The sequence below is a fragment of the Musa acuminata genome, chromosome BXJ1-9 (genome assembly GCF_036884655.1).
Source record: "Musa acuminata AAA Group cultivar baxijiao chromosome BXJ1-9, Cavendish_Baxijiao_AAA, whole genome shotgun sequence".
Classification (NCBI taxonomy): Eukaryota; Viridiplantae; Streptophyta; class Magnoliopsida; order Zingiberales; family Musaceae; genus Musa; species Musa acuminata.
Window position 1 is genome coordinate 48,063,941 of NC_088335.1, and position 14,777 is coordinate 48,078,717.

Genomic DNA, 14,777 nt, shown 5'->3' on the forward strand with positions numbered 1-14,777 from the left:
TGCTTCCCGGACTCCGACCCATTAAGCGCAGCTGCCGTTGCGTGTGTTTTGATGAAATCGGCATGGATGTGTGATTACACGTGACTACGGGTATTGCTTCCCGGACTCCGACCCGTTAAGCGCAGTTGCCATTGCGTGTGTTTTGATGAAATCGGCATGGATGTGTGATTACACGTGGCTACGGGTATTGCTTCCCGGACTCCGACCCGTTAAGCGCAGCTGCCGTTGTGTGTGTTTTGATGAAATCGGCATGGATGTGTGATTACACGTGGCTACAGGTATTGCTTCCCGGACTCCGACCCGTTAAGCGCAGCTGTCGTTGCATGTGTTTTGATGAAATCGGCATGGATGTGTGATTACACGTGGCTACGGGTATTGCTTCCCGGACTCCGACCCGTTAAGCGCAGCTGCCGTTGCGTGTGTTTTGATGAAATCGACATGGATGTGTGATTACACGTGGCTATGGGTATTGCTTCAGCCACCTTCTTCACCCCGCTCCCGCTCATCCTCGCCCTCTCCTCTCTAGAACCGCTTGCAGTCCCCGAATTCCCAATGGAGAAAGCAGAACCAAATGGCACGGCCGCCGTCCGATAAAAGGGGCCCAGGATTTTACCGAAGATTAGGCATCGTAGCGATCGGACGGTTGGGAGTGGATCATCACGCTTCCGCAAAAGAAACAAAAAATAATAACAAAAAACCTATTAATCATAAAGGAAAACTAAAATTAAACTTTAATTGGTATTTATGGGGATACTCTTTTTTTCATTATTTTGATAAAAATACCATTACATACTCCACCAATCACCTCCGACCAACGTCGTCGTCTTCTTCCTCATCAACCAATTTATACGATCAAACATCTAAATAAAAATAATAATCTTGTCCGGTATTAAGACCCATAATTTTTAATTTTTAATTAAAAATTATAAAAACATGAAACACTTAATAAGATCTTCATATTCTTATCATCATACAATAAAATTGACAACACATCCACACTGGATGTGCAGTCCTGCTACACCTATTCTGTATATTATCAAAAATATTTCTTTTTGTACTTGAGAATTCTTTATTTTTTACTCATGACTGTGTCCATAAAGTTGATAATTTGTTTCGGAAAAGTACAATATATTTTTCTTTCCTAGAAAAAAAATTGACAACATATTGATTCCATTGATAACATACAATTAACATATAGTTGCAATACTCCCAAAATAGTCTCATAGCCTAGTGGAGTTTCCACCCCAATGTAAGAAGCCAGTCAGGTGGATTGCCTTTTGGAATCCTGCAGAAGATACTTGCACCAGAATCCTGTCACTGGGCTAGTCTTGGCTTCTGTTTGCAGGGATAGAAAGCAGAAATTTCCAGATCAGTTTTCAGATCTGCAATAGATTTGCACCTGGGATGTAAAGATTGAATCCCAACACCCCAAGCATACAAATGTTCTTACAAGCAAATTGGAACAACAAATGCACCCTAAAAGAGATCCATGAACAATAATAAGAAATTTAAAAGCATGAGACAAGTCAGCTCAACCAGTAAACATGGCCAAGGTCTCATTTGTACCTCTTGACATGCAAACAAGTGCTGTCATGGTCAATCTGAGAAGCACATGGTTAAGCTCACCCCATAATGCCACTGCAAAGGTCTTGAGCTTTGATTTGCATAACATGAGTGCCAAAAGTGTCAAATAAGGAAGATGGGTAATAATCACAAAAACATAGTACCATATAGTGCCATTATGCTTTAGATGACCAAAAATACAATTTGGATGGCAAAAACAACCACCGCTGCTGATCATTGCCTAGAAAGAAAATTTCTGATCACCCTCCTAATGTGGTTGCTCAAGATATAACTTCCTCTCAGCATTGTCGTTGTGCAGTAGCCTAGGGTTTCAGAACCTGATCAAAATGTCTCTGAGAGAGCACCAGTTTTGACCTCTCTAAAACACCAAAGAAGATCGAACCACCAATACCGATCCATAACACTCTTGGCCCAATACCCTATCAAAGAAACTCAAAATAATGAAGGAAAGGAAAGGAAAGCATAATCTTTATCAAGGTACATATAGTTCTCTTAGTGCACCACACATAAAATCTGCAATTGGTAAAAGCTTATAGTAGGCTCTGGGACCTGCATGCGCATTGTTGTATTGCAATTTGAAATTAAGGTAGCTAAGTAGGATACTTATGCTTGCATACTATCATGTCTTAAAAGTTAATTAATAGTGCGCTTGACATAGTGTTCAATGTAAGTGCTCAAACATATAAGAATTATTAGAGAAAGGAGTTAGTGTTAAAACTGTTGTAGTTGCATTATTCTCACTAAAATTAATTGTCTCAAGCATTTTTGAATTATGATAGAGTGACTTCCATCAATAGAGATGATAGCGGGTAGGTACGAATTTAACATGAGCAAGAGCCTATATTGGCTTGTTATCTAGGTAACTATTTTGGAACCCGACTCAGATTAAGTGGGTCAAGCAAACCCAACTGCCTAAGAAAATCTGACACCATCCCCACCTCACATTAAGAATGACAATGAGTAGGAAAACCAGGTCCAAACTCGAACCCAACTTAACTATCTAGGTACTAAACTCGAACACATCCCCCAATAGGTACTTACTTTCCCACCCAAAGGGTACCAAATCCAATTTAAGCGAACTAGACATACATGGGTACCCAAAAAACCAAACCTATATAGCTCAAAGACAAAATCAGGACTGCAGGCCATTTCATGGTCGCTAAATTTACATTTTACCAAAGAAGAACATGATTGTTAATTATACAAGGCTTACCAGATTTGGTGTAGAGCATCAAGTTTCTTGAAAGTTGAAACATTAGATGATTATTAGCATTATAACCACAAAGTGACTCCACTAACACATTTTTCAAAAGGCCAAATCTTAGGTAGTAGTCATGCAAGATCTACACATGGCAACATAGAAATTAGTAATTCTCCATGCACAAGGTCATTATTAGGATGATGCAGAACTTTCTAAGCTGATGAAATGGCCACAAAGCACCAATCAGGAAGAATCACACCTTAAAGAAAGCAGCAGGACCTTCTTCTTTCAAAATCGTCTGAGCACAACTAATTACCCCCTTGTATTGGTTTGCTGAACCCTGCTACCCAAGCCAAATGAAGTGAAACATCCATCTATGGCTCTCACACATAAGAACAAGTCTAGAAGAAGTACGTGTTACCTGAACCATTAATCTTGTTTTCAGTACATCGAGTGGTGTAGTTATAGCCCCAGTCAATGCACCTGAAAAATGAAAGATTCATACATCAGAACTAGTATCTTAGAGAAGTAACAACCTTCCCAAACTTCGAACTGGAGAATCTATTTGGACAATATTGTTATTTGATATTTATCATAAATCTGTATATATATGATGGGGGAAAAGAACTCAAATCCAAAAGCAAGCAAAAAGAGTACAAGATACGACAAAACCATGAGCAAATATTTCCATGTAGGAAATATTTGGCACCATAGTTAAAAGGGCAAGCAGATGTTTGGTATCACAAAAGAGAAAGGATATCGAGAACTTTCAATTTCAAAAATGAACTACCTACGGAACGCGGTAGGACACTTAATAGAAGAGGCAACAAACAATACGAGAACCAACAGAGTGTGAGAAGCAACAACAGAATTTGGGTTTACCAGCAAAAGCACCAATTATAGCATTCTCTGGATCACTCAACTCCCTCTGAGCCTGCATGAACAAAGAAAACAAAAGAGAAAGATTGATTACTATTTCACTCATTCTGCAGGGTAACAGTATCTTTATATTGTTGTAAAATTCCTCTAAGAGAGCTTTACAGTTTTAGGGTGCGACAAATTAAGTCAACCAAAGCATGTTATACAACTGCCAGACCAGGTTTTCAGGTGTGATGGCTTTGTTGGAAATGAATTTAATATTTTGCACAAATCAAACCCAACTCGACTTGTATTTCCATAGGAGATAACATATCAAGATAATCTAGAAATTCAATCAAGTTTGATCTTTTCAAATGAATCAATCAACATACACCTAACTGATTTGGCTGATCTGATGTCTACCAAGTAACTCAGTCCAGGTTTCTTTCAAGACCTCAACCAGATTCAGAAAAGAATATAAGTGTTTGCCTTGTTCTGGGTCTTGAAAAGGGGCCTACACCTAAACTTTGCTTTTTTTGCCAGTTTGGAATGGATCAACTGAAGGACTGGACATAGAAAGCTTATCTGTTCCTTAAAACCTTGATAAATACATTACTAGGATTTCTCATCTTGTCAAACAACAACAATCGTTCAGGTTAAGCTATTGTTGACAACTTGACATCATATTTTTCACAAGACAACTGATCACCAAAGAAAAACAATATAATGCACAAATGAAGCTAAATGTTGAAGAACCTAGGTCTATTATTATAGGCTGTAATGAATTCCATAGAGGCCTGAAAGTTCAAAAGGTTACTCCATCTGGCAACCATGTTGTCTTGCCAAGTTCTGATGGCTCATCCAGTTTTCCATTTTTATTAGTGAAAAAAAGGTTCCAGATATTGCATACCTGGCTGTAACAGTAATTGGCTAGGCACAATTACAGTAATATATCATGACATACTGTGTCATAACCTGGCTGCGTTAGCTGGTGGCCATATGGCAAGGCATTTTTAATTTACATGTTAAGGAATATCATGTGTGCCATGTGGTGACATGCACTATCACACTAGAAAAGATGATAAGCAGTGACACAAACCAAAACACATGTTAAAAATATACAAACCTCTATACTGTGCCTATATTGTTCTGCAAATGATACAATGAAGTACTAAAGATATCTGTACCACTGTATGCAGCAGTGCCTTGGACCAGGACTGCCTCACCAGCAGCATGCCTTATGCCAACTGGTAATTCACACGGAGCAACATATTAGGAAACAAACATGTTGCCAAAACAAAGAGAGAAGAAAAGAAAGCAGAAACTGCCAAAGAAATAAAAAACAAAGATGATGGACATTGCAGATGCTCAAAGAACCTTCCCCATTGTCAGTGAAGGAAACCTCCGCACAGTCATTTTAATTCTTATTAATGGTTACCAGAAACATATCCCAAAGGACCCAAACTCAAAAGAAGGTAGAAATCTCACCCTTGAATTGAGTCACAGCCAATTCTAAAGGCCCAAAAAGTCATTTAATTTGAAAATCCTGCCAATCAGTTCACCAAGTGAAGCCATTTACTTAAAAGGACAAAAACCTGATGAATAGTGTACACGCCTGATTATGCAATCAAAACTTTTTTGCCACATGAAATGTACCAGGTGGCATGCCCAGCATGATTCAAAATTCCTTGTTCTGAACAAAGTCCAATAATTGGCTTAAGGAATCATTAGTTAATGATGCTGATAACACAGAAATAGCATATCAAACATATGATCCACTAAAACAATGCAAGGCAACTTGACCTTGATCATGGTGTTAGCTTTATGTGTAATGCTCAAATTGTACTTTGTTGAAGCAAAGGGTTACTTGTTTCTTTCTCAATTATGCCTGCTTATATAACTTTTAGATGGATGAAATAAGTTGGAAATATTTGGTGCTTTGAGGTCCTAAGTTAAACTAAGGACACACTTTGTTGAAAGACTAGCACACATTTTTTAAAACGATCTACATTGAAACATGCCATTTGATCTTCTTCCAGACGCATAAAATTGCATTCACCAAAAAGAAATTCATGTCTGGCTTTTGTCTATACACCATAAAACTGCCTTTATGGACAAAGGTGCTTTTGTAAGTCAGGCCTATTGCATATATCAACCAAAAATCCACAATCACCTAAACTTTAATCTTTGATTAACAAAAAAAAAACAATTAAGCTGAGTGATATCTTACTAGATTAACAGATTTTTGGCTTTTTCTTGCAGCACTAATCATGTATGATAAGCTTTTCGATCCATCTCAAAGTCACATAAAAGGAATATATGCACTGATATCAATAGCATGTCAAAAACTTCAATGTTTTCCTACAGTCTAACAGCAACAACCACACCATTTTCTTAGTTGTTAAAACTTACTTTTTAATAATGCTAACAAAATCCAGCTAAGCACATCCAGGAAAATGAATGGTTTACAAGGAATGAGGAGTACATGCTTCACAATTCGGATTCAGCAAAGAATTTGATAATCATAATCATCATAGAGTATTAAATCACTTTGCTGACAGAAACATGCTTTTTACAGAAAGAAAGAAGAAACAGTTGACTATCTCCAAGTGCACATGCAAAGCATGCTTTGCTAAAGACTACAATGAGTTCATATAAATCTTACCGCAATTTTATATCCAATTCGAAGCTGCTCATATATACAAAATTGAATTGCATCAAATGGTAGATCTCGTAACAGAAAAGAACTATATCCCTACAAAAATGAGTAGTTAGGCGAAGGTTAGGTAACTCAGTATTACTAAAATAGAAAATGCAATTGGTTTATTGCTGGAAAATGAGCACAACAAATACTGCATTAGCAGCCCAGAACAGGCTGTGCTACTTTCAAAGACTAAACACTAAACAGTACATACAGCATAAAGACCTCTGATCCCTTCTTTAGCAACAATAACGCGAACAGCATTAGGTGCAGAGGTAAATTGTCCAGTCTGCATCCTTTGTTTGACTACCTAGAAAGAGAAGCAATCAGAATAAATTTGAAGAAAATTAAGATTTCCATTATGTTTTCTCACCTCTGTTGGAACACGAATAAGAGAAGCAGCAACTCCTCCAATAGCACCTGCAGTCTAAATAATTTCTTCTCACATGGATCAAATATGCATTAAAAATAACAAGGTTTCACCAGGTAACAAAACAGCATCAACTAAGAGTAAACAAAGAATTTCTACCATATCAAATTTAAATAATGAAGACTCATGAAATTTGAAAATCAACAAAAAAACCAATTATTGACGATCCACTATTTACTTCGGAGAATGTGCCTCTCTGATATAGAACTTAAACAGAAAATTTAAGCATAACAAAGCTTTCACAATAAACAGACACCTATTCCTATATTATATTTTTCAGATTTTTTTAAAATAAAATGCAAATTTTGTTGCTTGCCAACTATGCTCAAGTTTTATGATTATCCTGCATTTATTTCCATGTTTTTGGAAGGAAGCACTAACTAGAGAAGGCTGTGTTGCGAGCAGGTCATAAGAACAATGAAATATCCATGGAGACTTCTCAGGTTAAAGTTATGCCATGTGGCTGACCCCGTATTGATGTGGTCAAAGGCATGAATAGTTGTCTCACAGAACTTGGCAAATTTACCTGCTGTTTAGCATGAACTATGTCATTAGGCATGCAGACATGGAATAACTAAATGTTTTTCAGTTGTCTCTAATGGTCATCTCTACCATCTGTTCAACTTCTTAGCTTCTTCGATTAACCAAAGTCATCCTTGACTCTACCTGACTCACTCTTCCCCTACTTCATTATTTGGTTACATGGATCAGTCCAGGTTGGATTTCCTGTTATGTGTTGGCTCAATTCTGGAATTTTGAGTCACAATCAGATAGGTCCAGTTCACCTTAGCTCTTTCACCTACCATATACATCTAACTAAGCAGAATCAAACTACAATTAGAACACTCCAACAAACACTGACAACAGGCTACCAGTCAGTTCTCATAGAATTCAATTAAAAAACAGAGAATAAATTATTTCAGAGAAAATAAACAAACAGTAAATAAATCAGTAACTACATGCATTTGAATCCCACAAATATAAGCAAATTCTTATAGGAAGTACTACTTGAGGTTGAAATTAAAAGGAACACCAATATGATCATGAAAAAAGATCATATGCCAAAATAGGCCAGGTCTACTGGCTTACACCTTATATCAACTTAACATTATTGTTATAACCATTCAGATGCCTATGCTCCATTACTCCTTGTGAAATGATCATTTTCCAGAAATTGTCTTGGAAAAACAATTGCAGCAAAAATTAAATAAAATTTGCATGGACTTATTAAATGGAATAATATCATGTCTACCAACAGAGACATACAGATCAAGTCTACTGACGGGCACTTTACACCAAACTCACACAACAGTTGAACTCAAGCAGATGTCCATGCTTCACAACTCTTCATAAAATGTTGACCGGCTAGGCTTTCCATTGGCAGACAAGCAGAAAAATTTTATGAAATTTGCAACTTACCAAATGTGCAAAAGCACTGAGATTCTCTGGAAACACCTTTAGTAATTTTTGTTTGGTAGGTTCATATATACCCACAAATATGCCAGAGGCCCTGTTAATCAAAATTATAAATATATTGGGGATTTTTGGAACAATGGCCAAAAATGAACGGTCATAAATGCAAGAAAAAAGAAATCTCTGAGGCAAAAGGAATGCTATTAATAAGTTATAGTCTAAGAAATTAGGACTAAAAGATAGTAAATCAGAAAGAGTAACCATGAAAACTATTTACTCCCTTTAAAATATTCCAAGACTAAATTTCCAGAAAATAAGAAAATATAATGAATTTCATTGAAAGTAAAATCTGATCTCTTAAGTTGTAAATAGTGCATAACAATGAGCCAATGACTATTTCTATCTTAGATATGCAGTCAAATAATGACAAGATGAAGGCAGCACAATAGCAATCTGGTATCACATATAATTACCATGATGAGCCAAATTAGTTATAAACAAAGTATGATATCATTTTGAAAACTTATCATATCGAAGTTAATGGATAAAACCAAGGTCTGCCATACCGAAGCATACTGCCCGTATCGGGCGGTACATACCGGTCCGACAGGTTACCGGTACGCGGGCCGCCTGGTACCGCTACAGTGTTACAGTACTATACTGTAGCACTGCTACAGTATGAAAAAAATAAAAAAAATTCGGTACACCAGGATGTACCGCTCGGTACGCCCAGATGTACCGCCCGGTACATCGGTACCGTACCATACCGAGCCTGGGTCGAAACGTCGGTATGGTATGGTACAGCGAACCTTGGATAAAACTATAACTTCTTATCATATCAAAATTAATGGATCAAAGTATAACTGTTTGTCAGTTTAGTATATAAAGAGGTCCATAAGAGAATTCCTGCAAGTAGTGCATAGAGTCATAGACTACTCACGGCAACACTCCTGCAAGATTTCCAGCCAATCCAGAGTACAAGCCTTTCCAATGGATTTTGCTTACACCATGAGCAGCCTAATAGAGAATGATGAAGAAAGAGAGGTGTTTTAGCAACTGTTCTGGAGTAAATACACCAAATGTCAAAGTCCAAAAATAGTTAGAACTAGGATTCAGTATCATACAAATGATGATTCTCGGTTAACTGTAATACAATTGTTTTCTTAAAAACGTAGTGTGATCCTATTCAGTAAACAATTTGGTCCACTTGGTTAATCACTAAAGTTTGGCATATGAGCATACATTATTTGATAAAGCTTGATAAGGTAAGCAGGGGCCTGAGACATGTCATTGACACATTGCCTCTAGCAGCCAGTGCCACTATTATTGCACTTAGATATAAACATTCAGACAGTTTATTATTGCACTTAAAAGAATCAAACACTTATAGAAGTTATCCAGATAAGCGAAAAAACTCGAATCAAGAATGACATGCATAAAAAGAAGAAAAAAAATGTTTTCTGCATGATTAACCTGCCTGCAGCCGAGTTTTTATAGTATCTATTGGATATAGCACTGTTTCAACAACAACTCCAGCAGTAGCTCCAGCTATAACACCATCTGAAAAGAAGGGAAAAAGACTAATTAAGAACGCAAGAGAAATATACATTATAGATTTTGATTGAGCCAGAAAAATTACAAAAAATAGTAATTAATATGTCAATCTCATGGACCTTCCTGCATTTCTATCTGCAAACAAAAAATGGAAGTCTGGAGAACTAGATCTCATGCAGATTCTACTTTATCAAATACTAAAGCAAAGGTATAAAGACATTGTAGGCTGAAATGTTTGCGATGCTTCCAGAACAATCAAAACAGTCACAACATGTCATTTGTCCAGACATTTATACACTACAATGACCAACCAGCCAAGCTGGGAGCTAAAGCCTTTGCTCATTGTCCCAGAAAAACTTTGGTTTAGTTGAACATTTAAAAAGCATTACAGTTACCTTGCTAGTATACTACTTCATAAGCATGTCGATGAAAATGATCTGTTAAGCATGACTATTCAAATTAATTGATAAGTACAAAGACATAGAAGTTACCACATAATGCACGTAAAAAGTTAAATGGTTCCTCTCCCATGGTGACTGAAGCAAATGGGTTCTGTGGATCCATTGTAGATTTAGACAATTTACTTCTGAATACATCTACAAAACCAAATATCCTGCTGAGATAGAAAACAATGAAACTAAAACTGATTCATAATTGCAAAATTGTATATAAGCTAAATAATACAGAAATGTTACTGTCACAAAAATCTTACTCTTCTAGTATCTCTTTCCTCTGAAATCTTAGAAAAAAAGATTGTAAGTTACTTAACATTAAGCACTTGATATCACAGACAGAATTTAATTCTTGGTCTGGTGCCAAATCAGGCAACCTACTGGACTGGTATATCCAGGTGGTACATTGTCCGGTATTTTTGAATAAAATAATAAAAATAAAATTGGACAGTATTGTACGGTATCAAGTTGTGTTTTATACTGGTCATCATACCACACTTTATCTCATCTCCATACCATAGCCATTAATGTAATATCCAAATTTTGGACTCCATAGAATAGTCATTCATGTAATATCAAAAATTTTGGAAAAGAAAGGATTCGTTAATGTCTCAGATCTTCTGTTTGGGACTCCTAAGAAAGAATTGAGATGCCAGCTGTACCAAAACACATACTTTGTCAGCAAATGCTGCACATGGTAATAGCACAGTGGTGCCACATGCAGTATCAACAGGTAGTATGTAGCATAACATATGAATGGCTGGTTGGCACACATTGCAGAGTGTTCAGAAGGTTGGCAGCAAGCTTCCTGATTCATTATTTGATTACCTATGAGAAGGTAGAAACAAAGGAGAGAAAGTTATCCTTCCTGTCCCACGTGGGACTAAAACCCATGCAAAAGAAAAAAGAGCAACAGGGAAGAGAAATTTTGAGTTCTCTCCCTCAAATCCTAACAACTAACACTAAAGGGACAGTCAGTGAACAAGCCAACCTTATCTTAAGGTCAAACTAACAGACCGGGAACAAACTACAGGTCTACAATGTCAAGAAAACACATGCACATTACATGTATTTATGGACACGATGAATAGAAAAATATATTATGTGCGAGTGACACCAAACATGAATAAGTTGTAAATAAAGATTAAAATTCATGCCATGAAAAGTTTTTAGCAACAAAGCAATAACAGGTATTAGAACAGAGAAGAACCTAATTACATTTATCTATAACACGGCCAAGAAGGCAATGCACTATTGTATTTATTAAATCATATGGTTAGCATTCCATACACAAAAACCAATCCAGCTAGTAGTGTGATGAGAGGCAACCTGGTGATGTAGCAGGACGACTTCCACTATCAACAGAAAGAATTGGAAGGCCCATGACAATTAACTTACGCCTACAATAGGAAATAACATACTTTATTGAGAAATACTCTAAGCAACAGTTAACTGCATCAAACAAATTCTAACTAAAATGTGCTTCATATAAAATCCAAGTACATAAAACAATGTTTATTAAGCTTATACAATATATACATTTAAAAGAATTGCTACTTTGTGAAAATATTCGAAGATAATAAAAGCCAGGAAGATGAAATCCATGAGAAGATGCTTTCTTTTGTTTTCTTCATTTTTCTCATTATAGAATCTATAATTGGAACAGTAACACTTGCATACTCTCATTTCTTATTGTTCTTCACATGTTTTTCTCTTCAGTCTTCAACTTCTTCGATGAGTCTTCAACTTCTTCAGTCTTCAACTTCTTCGATGGCAAAACTATTATTTTTTATTATTACTCTCTTATCCGTGCACATAAACATATATGTATACACATGTTCGGAGTTGAACACATCCTGTTAGAAGTCCTTGATGGCATTGAAGATGAATTAAATCACAAGAAATATACAAATAAGAAAACATATATGGTTTAAAACTAATACATTCATCAAGATTTAAGAAGATAAAAATATAAGCAACTTAAATGGCGTATAATGTTTGTCTATTTGATTATCAATATAGCATAAAAAATGTCAAAATCCATGGGTGACTCATGGGAAATAATAGAATAAGATATGTTTGCATTTGTGAATGATCAGGATAGTTCCTATCAGAGAAAAACCAAGAGGAAACTGTTTAAGGTTGCTGAAACATGTTGAAATTAGATTTAAACACACTGGTTAAGAAAGGTCAGTCTACTTAGGTTAGGAATGCGAGGAAAATTCAGAGGAAAACAAAAAGAATCATCAGAAATAATAATGTAGGACGTGTTGCCTCTTAGTTTGTCCAGTGGTAATGATATAGCTGAACCCAACTAGTTTTAGCAGAGCTATGCAACTAATCTGAGAAAACTGACGATCCAAACTGAATCGGGCTATTCAGTTTAATTCAGCTCAGTTATAACATGCTCAGGTTGATTTCAAATCAGTAGACAACTCAACTAAGTTCTGTGTGGTTTCACCCTTCCTCTAGATTTGTTATAATTTTCACGTTAAAGATTCTCATACTTCTTTAATTGCAGCAATTGCACTATGTAACAACAAAAAAGACTCAAAGACTCGAAGAAAAACATGAATTGAGGAGAGTTGACTTGAAAGCCGCAGACTACAGTACATAGTGCTTGATATAGAGCAAAACGTCCTTAATCCTGCTTGATATAATAGTACTATGATACACCCTCATTCTTGCACGAGGCCGTCAATATGAGATCAGGAAGGGTGAATGTACGCAGTCTTAACCTTGCAAATGATATTTCCATGATTCGTGCACAAAAGCTCGCCCTTACCGAAGAAATTGGAGCATCTGAAGTTAAAGTATATTCCATGGAAAGACTATCGAGTCCCTCAACTCAACAAACACATCCGTCAAACGAAACAATAACGAATTGGTCCATAAGAATTCGACAAGAATAATTTATAAAGGTTAAAGAAAATACAACAGCGCATTATATATTTTTGGCTTCAACAGTTGAGCAAAAGCCAAAAAAAAGAAAAATCAAACGAACAAGCTGGCATGAAACGAAAGCAATTTCTTTGAACAAAACAAAAGGATTTGAGTTAAAATTTTGTTGTTTCCCTTTGCCTCAAGAATCCTACGAATAGCGAAAACGATATTGTTAAGAACCAGAGCTTTATTTACATCATCCGGTTTGGTTTCGTTCTCATGAGAGAGAGAGAGAGAGAGAGACAGAGACAGAGAGACGTTACGGCCAGCAGCAACGCTGAGGCGGAGCGAGTTGACGAAACGAAGAGCGAACAGGGAGCAGAGGCGACGAAGTGAAGAGCGCCACAGACCTCGGCCGTTCCGGTGAGGGAGGGAAACGAGGATAAAAGATTGGGTGGACATAACAAGCTTACATATATTATATATTATATAGGATTAATTCTAAAAAAAGACCTATTAATTTATAACAATTAAGATTTTTTATTTATCTTTTTTATTTTAAAAATATAATATTATCTCTAACCTCAGCCTTGTCCCTTGTCGTTGTCCATCGCATCGATACTCATGTCTATTAAAGGAAGAAGAAGGGAGAGGAAATGATGAAGGAGGGAGACGATAAAGGATGACGACGAGAGGTGTCGAAAACGATCGATAGTACAAAGGTTGTCTTAGATTATGTGATCCTATTTAATTGAGTAAAATATATTATATATCTGATTGGATTATGATAGAAATGAGGTCCACTTTTAGTAGATTTCCTTACGAAATAATTAATTATTTAATATATTTATGAAATTTTTAGAAGAAAATTTCTACTTCAAAAATGTTGTGAAATTGTATAACAATACTAATAAAGACATTCGAATATTCATAAGTTCTCTAATTTTTTTTTATCATAAAAACACATAATGTAATGTCAAAATGTTCCAAGTGTGATAGCAAGTAATTTCGAGGGCCATGTCAAGTTGCCTAACTTAACTCGAGTTTGGATTTTAGTGATTGGTGTGTCGTAAAATAATTAATTTAAAAGATTAATTTTGACTTTTGCATCTCCTTTTAGCTACTATCTCATCAAGAAATACCATAGTAAAAAGGAGACGAGAGAGGGTTGTTTTCCTCTACCTTTTTCTTGAGCTGTTTCATCACGTCAATCCAAGTTAAAACTTCAATTCGAGAACAAAGAGAGAGCATAATTTTGATGAAATGCTCTTTTTATTCCGATCATTTTAGATATGAATTACATTGCTCCCAACGGGTCATTTTACATTGCAATAATTGTAATCTGACTACATTTTCATCAATTTAATTATAAAAGCATATGTTGAAAATTTTATAGCTTGATTTGACATGCTTATCTCTCAATAAAAAAATAATTATATATGATAATAATTGGATTAGTTTTCAGCCTCTCTAATCTTAATGAGTTAAGATTCATTTTAGTCTTTATAGTTTTGGTTATCGATCACTTAAATCCTTATGGTTTTTTCGTATATAAAATAAATTTTATATTTTAAAAAATGTAGTATATAAACTCCTCCCGTCAAGTCTGAGTTAACAGACATTAGAATATGATAAAATGATATGCTGACTCATAATAAATTATTAATATAATGATACGTATAATTTAAGTTTTAAAAAAAA

General features: G+C 35.7%; 1 protein-coding gene across 1 annotated transcript; it reads right to left on the reverse strand.

Annotated features, from left to right (window-relative positions):
* Window positions 1–1,633: 1,633 nt before the first annotated feature.
* LOC135593950 (S-adenosylmethionine carrier 1, chloroplastic/mitochondrial-like) lies at window positions 1,634–13,519 on the reverse strand. The gene is made up of 13 exons (XM_065084310.1): window positions 13,400–13,519; window positions 11,523–11,593; window positions 10,233–10,337; window positions 9,665–9,747; window positions 9,128–9,204; window positions 8,194–8,284; window positions 6,718–6,771; window positions 6,559–6,654; window positions 6,309–6,398; window positions 3,668–3,719; window positions 3,207–3,268; window positions 3,045–3,125; window positions 1,634–2,003 (listed from the first exon to the last, which is right to left on the reverse strand). Exons 2-13 carry the CDS (start codon window positions 11,575–11,577, stop codon window positions 1,887–1,889), a joined length of 963 nt encoding a protein of 320 aa, XP_064940382.1. The 5' UTR covers window positions 11,578–11,593; window positions 13,400–13,519; the 3' UTR covers window positions 1,634–1,886.
* Between the last annotated feature and the right edge of the window lie 1,258 nt (window positions 13,520–14,777).